Source organism: Podarcis bocagei (genome assembly GCF_964188305.1).
Source record: "Podarcis bocagei genome assembly, chromosome: 4".
Classification (NCBI taxonomy): domain Eukaryota; kingdom Metazoa; phylum Chordata; class Lepidosauria; order Squamata; family Lacertidae; genus Podarcis; species Podarcis bocagei.
In genome coordinates this window covers 64,401,258-64,407,667 of record NC_138128.1, presented here as the reverse complement: position 1 = coordinate 64,407,667, position 6,410 = coordinate 64,401,258, and the positions used below count along the sequence as shown (strand labels likewise).

The 6,410-nt window shown below is 41.9% G+C and overlaps 1 protein-coding gene across 2 annotated transcripts in view; it reads left to right on the top strand.

Moving 5' to 3' along the window:
* The first annotated feature begins 383 nt into the window (after positions 1–383).
* Positions 384–6,410, top strand: part of CFAP46 (cilia and flagella associated protein 46) — an 87,184-nt gene continuing 81,157 nt past the window's right edge. The window contains exons 1-6 of one of the 2 annotated variants that reach the window (XM_081189441.1): positions 384–492; positions 1,687–1,764; positions 3,108–3,232; positions 3,327–3,458; positions 3,789–3,853; positions 4,932–5,100. In XM_081189441.1, the coding sequence (XP_081045567.1) occupies positions 1,716–1,764; positions 3,108–3,232; positions 3,327–3,458; positions 3,789–3,853; positions 4,932–5,100 (540 nt within the window). In that variant the 5' untranslated portion in view covers positions 384–492; positions 1,687–1,715. Of the gene's footprint in view, positions 493–1,683; positions 1,765–3,107; positions 3,233–3,326; positions 3,459–3,788; positions 3,854–4,931; positions 5,101–6,410 lie in introns of both variants that reach the window. The other variant, XM_081189440.1, reaches the window with a different exon arrangement.

Genomic DNA, 6,410 nt, shown 5'->3' with positions numbered 1-6,410 from the left:
AGCATTCTCCAATCTGCAATATGGACACATCACACACAAATTCGAATTTGCACAGGCAGCGCTACAGAAACTCAAGAGCGCTTCACACGAAATAAGCTTGATTTGGGAAGTGCGGGGACTTCCCTTTTGTTTCAGGTTGGATTCCTCCCCGTTATTTTTGTTTTGTTTTCTTCTTCCTTCCTGCTCCTCTTCCCCCGCTTATTCTATGAGAACGCGGCAACTTCCCATTCAGACAACGGAAGACGCACGGCTCTGCCTACTAGCGTCGCGGGCCACGGTGGGGGGGGACGGGGACGTTGCGCTTGCGAGGGAATTGTGACTTGCGCAGGGACCCGTAGGGCAGTGGGCGGGCATGAGAGTGACTCGGTTGCCGGTGGCGCGTTGCTAGGAGACCGAGGGACGCGGAAGAGCGGCGGGCTTGAAGTTGCTCCTGGGGTTCCAGAGGGGCAATAGCATGTTAGCAGGCGGAGGGCGAGGCAGGAGGGAAACCAGGTTGGTAGTGAAACCGGGGGGGGGGGGAATCGTCCATATATATATATATATAGCAGTGTGTGTGTGTATATATATATATACAGTATATGTATATGTATATGTATATATATATATATATATATATATATATATATATATCAATAATACACACACATACATATACTGTATACACACACATATATACATACATATATGTATTATATATTGCAATGTGCGTGTTTGTGTGTGTGTGTGTGTGTGTGTGTGTTATTTTTTCATTGCTAAGCTGCTTTTGTTGAATTATGAATGGTTGCAGTTGTGCTTTTTTAATGAAAAAATGACACCAACAATGTAAACAGCTTTGAGTTTAGGAAGCTTACAAATGTCTTCGGTACCATGGCACTTTTGTTTTTGCAAGTTTTCAAAGCAGACCTAGTCCTTTGCATCTATCAGTGGGCTTAAAATGGTAAAGGTAAAGGACCCCTGACAGTTAAGTCCAGTCACAGACAACTCTGGGGTTACGGTGCTCATCTCACTTTACAGGCCGAGGTAGCCGGTGTTTGTCCGCAGACAATTTTTCCAGGTCATGTGGCCGGCATGACTAAGCCGCTTCTGGCGTAACGGAACACCAAAACCAGAGCAGCGCACGGAAATGCCGTTTACCTTCCCACTGCAGTGGTACCTATTTATCTACTTGCACTGGCATGCTTTCAAACTGCTAGGCTGGCAGGAGCTGGGATCAAGCAACTGGAGCTCACTCCATCGCGGGGATTCAAACTGCTGACCTTCTGATCGGCAGGCCTAAGAGGCTCAGTGGTTTAGACCACAGCGCCACCTGTGTCCCATCAGTGGGCTTACTCTTGAGTAAATGTGAATGTGCAGCCTTGTGGCCTGATCTCATGTAAACTACAAAGGCTGCAATCCAAAAATCACTCACTTGGGAGTAAGACCCATTGCACTAAGTAGGACTTACTTTTGGGTAAGCATGTATAGGATTGCACCGTAATGCAATTTACTTTCATATAAGTGTATGTAGGATTGGAGCCATAGTTACTGTGGTCTCCTATAGAGTGGGTGAAAGAGTGAATGTGGAAAAGTTATGAAACAGGCAACCAAAATGTAAAACTTTTTAGAAGTTTGTGTTCATTGCTGTCAACTTTTTAAAAACTTGTTTATATTTAATATTGTTTTGTTTTATTACTTTCCTGCTAGCAGATTTAGGGCAAAGTTACAACTAAGAAGATATGGAGATAGCAATCAGGCAGCACCTGTCAGATGCTGAGAGACATCAAGGTAAATGTTACTAACCATCTTTCTCTTTTTTAAAGATGTATAATGTTGACTCTTTCTTTTCCACATACTCAAATAGACTAGGTACTCTCCCCATAGATACAGATACTCCTAAATACAGATTGGGGCATTCCTAGGTAAATGTGCATAGGATTGCTGCTATCGCTGTGTAATAAAATCCCATGTATAATACAATTCTTTCTGTTTAGATAAAAAGCCACAGAGAGTGGGGGACGGAGAGAGAGAGAGATGTTAACCAGAAAGTTGATGGCTTGAGCCCACCTAGGGACTACACTACACACAGCTGTGGGCAGGTTGCAGGGGGTTGGACTAGATGACCCTCGGTTCCCTTCCAACTCTATGATTCTATGATTCCATTATTCTAACTGTGCTTTGCCCTATATAGCCTTATGTCTATTTATTTTACATATAGAGTGCATACATATTTCAGAATATCCTGATATCATAGTATGCTGAATCCAATTTCAGGCATGCTGAGCTATGGTATACCCCCACTGGCAGCATAGAAATAGCAAGTCTTAAGAGTGGTATGTTATGGTTGCTCCTCTTAGGGAACTGACACCCAGTTTCCACGATCAAAAATATTTCTCATTTTGTTTTGGCTCATGTTTTGTGGTGGCTTGCATGTGGTGCGGTCTGAATGATTTGCCACACCTTAGACTATTGGCGACACCGCAATAGATGGTGCATTGAAAGTCACACCTGAACTGTGCAGCTGCATCTTATGCTGCAACAGGCAATTGATCCTTCTAGCCAGCATTGTCTACTCTGACTGGCAGTAACTGTCTCAGACAAGCATCTTTCACAGACCTGCTTTCAGAAATATTTTAATAGGAGGTGTGAGGAGTTGAAACTGGGACTTATTGCATGCAAATCATATGGGCTTTTTTCAGCCAGAACTCAATTCCGGCACATCTCAGGTGGGTTCCATTGCCATTATAAGAGAACAAGGGTTCATGATGAGTTCCAGCACCTAATTTTCTAGAAAAACAGCACTGGTTCAAGTCAAGGCTTGTGGAGAACTGCTCAGAGAACTGCTTTATCACATTTATATTTTGCTGGAACTGACACTACAGAAAACATCAGATCAAAACAAATCCTAGTTAATGATCATGCAGATTTGCCCTGATACATATTGATAGTCCAAAACTGTTTACTGTGATAGGATGCAATCCTATACATACTTACTTGGGAGTAAGTCCCATTGAACTTAATGAGACTGAGGAGTATAGGATTGCATTTTGCTTGGCTATGTCTGATTGTTTAGATTATGAAATTCGAAATGGTTATATTATTTTCTGTCTAATTAAAATTTTATTTTCAAGATGTCGAAGCGCTGAAGAGTGCTTACAAATTGATCAAATCAGCGAATGATGGGAAATCAGCTCTTGATGCCTTGGAGAGTTTCTCTTTTGACTTGTATGTCATGTCTGCAGAACAGGCTTATAAGGTAACAATATGCCCCTTTTGTAACAATACGCCCCTTTTTACTTTATGAGGTGTTTGTTCATCTTAATTTAAAACTGAAATCTGTTTAATTTTAGATGGGTTTTCCGGAAATGAGCGATGACTGTCTACGAATGTATTTTAAAGGAAAACCTCCAGTTAACCAGTTTTTGGGTAGAGCATATTTGTGCAAGAGCCAATTATATACCCCTGTGTCTACTGATAATTTGGTGAGCATGTACTGTGAGTTTGGGTGTTGATTTTAAGGCTGTTCTTTTGTTGTGATCAGGTGAAGGCAAAATTCCATGTTATATAGTAAACAGTATGACTTGCCTTCTAAGAAAAAATAAATCTTTGGAACCAGTTATTTTCCATCCCCCCCCATGCACCCCATGAAAAGCCTTTCTGAAGGATACAGAAAATTATGTTGTTGGATAGGATGGGGTTTTTTAAATAAAAAAAAATAGAGTGCATAGACGTTACAAGTCATGCTAAGTCAGTAATAAAGGCTTTGAGTCATTCCCAGTTTTTTAATATATATATATATTGTTTTGTTTTAGGAACAATTTGACAAATTCATTGTACATTTGCTGAAAGTAGTAGACTTTGCATTAGGTAACGCAAGGTAAGTCCTTTTTATTTGGTTTCCATTTGGGGCATTCTTTGTGGGTTTCTCTGTTTCCATCATGCAATATTTCTGAACTATGGTTCTTGACTAGAACAATGATATCACAGTGCGGAAGATTGCATTGAATCATTGTATCACAGTTTTCAAAAATGCACCCCAAACAGTGATTAATATATTTGCTATTTTAGTTCAGAGCTGACGTGTTGCAGCAAAACAATGAAGATCATGTCTGTATTCGATCAAATGGGATCCATCCTCCCAAATTAAGATACCTTTACTAGTCCTTACTTTTATATTAAACATAATAGTCCATGACTATAGGATACAAATGAGTAGCAAGGAGGATTTCAGTCACTTGAAAATTGCAGAAATTAGAAGCTTATGTGAAAATAAAGCTGCATAACGGCCACCGGCAACATTAAAACCTAGAGAGTAAACATTGGAAACTACAACTAATCCAGAATGCTGCAGCTAGACTGGTGACTGGGAATGGCCGCCAAGACTACTTAACACCGGTCCTGAAAAACCTACATTGGCTCCGAGTACGTTTCTGAGCACAATTCAAAGCGTTGGTGCTGACCTTTACAGCCCTAAACAGCCTCGGCCCAGTATACCTGAAGGAGCGTCTCCACCCCCATTGTTCAGTCCAGATGCTGAGGTCCAGCTTTGAGGGCCTTCCGGCGGTTCCCTCACTGTGAGATGTGAAGTTACAGGGAACCAGGCAGAGCGGTCTTCTCAGTAGTGGTGCCTGCCCTGTGGAATGCCCTCCCACCAGATGTCAAAGAAATAAACAACTATCCAACTTTTAGAAGACATCTGAAGGCAGCCCTGTTTAGGGAAGCTTTTAATATTTGATGAATTACTGTATTTTAATAATTGGCTGGAATCCGCCCAGCTTTATGTTCATTTCAGGTCTGTCACACAGACCACCTTGCATGGGCCACTTGCCTCAGGTTGGCCATCCATTAAATAGACGATGCAGTGAAGTTGACAGCAAAAACTTGGTGGGGCAAAGAAACCCCAAGTCCATTTCATCCTTCCACAATATCATAATGTGTACTCTATTTTATTCCAGGTACTATTTTTTGATACATAATGCTTCCGTTATATACTGGAGGATTGTAAGGCCATTTCTTAAGCCTGGGTTCCGCCACTATCTTATTCCAAGCCTCTATCAGATTGTGCCTGCACTGAAACATCCCATTGAGCAAGACAAGGACTGGACTGCGGAACTGATGATGCAAGTTGAAGTTTCTTTCTTTCTTTCTGTATAAAATGCTTCTAAACCTCTCATTTGTATATAATACCAAGCTGGTATATATCAACATATGCAGATACAGTAAGAACATAAAATACCATTAAAGCAATACAAAACTATCGTAGAAATGAGGAAATTTAAACAACTGAATAGGCCTGTTAGCATCAAAAGGTCTTCAAGTGACTCTTGAAAATTAGTAGCAAGGATCCTGGCTGAATTTATGCTGGAAGGGTATCCCACAACATGGAAATATAAAAACATTCATTTTTACCCAGATGATTGATGGCTGAAAGATATTGTTCTTGGAAACTCTGGGATTCTTAGCTGCAAGAGTATCTGGATGGTTTTGGAAGTTTGCTTTTCGTTGCTCACATGCCAAGACGCCATAACCCACTGTCCCCCCATCCATTAAATGACCACTCATGACAACATTGTTTGGTTTAAATTAGGCCACAACTTCATTGATTAAAGATGTACATGGCTTAGGCTTAGGCTTTGGGTATAACCATTTCAACCAGCCCGCCTGCTGGTTGATTCTTCCAGGGGTCGAATCTGTGGCGAGGGAGTCCTATGACATACATTAAATTGGGACTTCCCACAAAAATCAGTTTTGAGGAGAGATATGGCCCTATCCCCCATCTCGGTGTCCAGACAGCAGCACCTCCACCAGGATCCCTTTAATGCGATACCCCATTCCCTTGGAGGGGCAGGCAAAGCCTTAAAACCTCCCCTCCAACCATGACTTTTACCCAATGCCTTACCCACTAATGTTGTCACTATAAGGTAGGCAAAACCCCCAGGTCAGCCAATTGACCCAAAGAACAAATTCCTCCTGAGCACCAAATGCAGCAAACAATTGTAATCCATAGTAAAGTCTGAAAACGAACACTACCTTCATGATGGGCAGGAGCCAGTCTAACTATAGCAAGGGTGGGAGAGAGATTCAAAGTGCCAGGTATGAGGCCCGACACTCTTTAGATACTCTGGGAGTGGACCTGAGTGAAGTCCTCAAGGGAGTCAGTCAGGCCCACTCCCAGGAGTGCCTGCCCCTTGACCTAGCCGCTATTGGCCAATTTGCAGCCAGGTCCGATTCAAACACTCCAGCAATGTCTCCCATCAGTCGGGATCCCAGCTGGAGAGGCTGGGGGACCAGCAGGATGCCGCCGTTCCTCAACGCTACCCAACATTGACATAACGGAGTATTTTAGATGTTTTAATTGTATTGTTGAAGCATTGGGGTGTTTGCGAAATAGAAACGTAATAAATAAAAAATAAATAAGAAATAAGTATACTGAT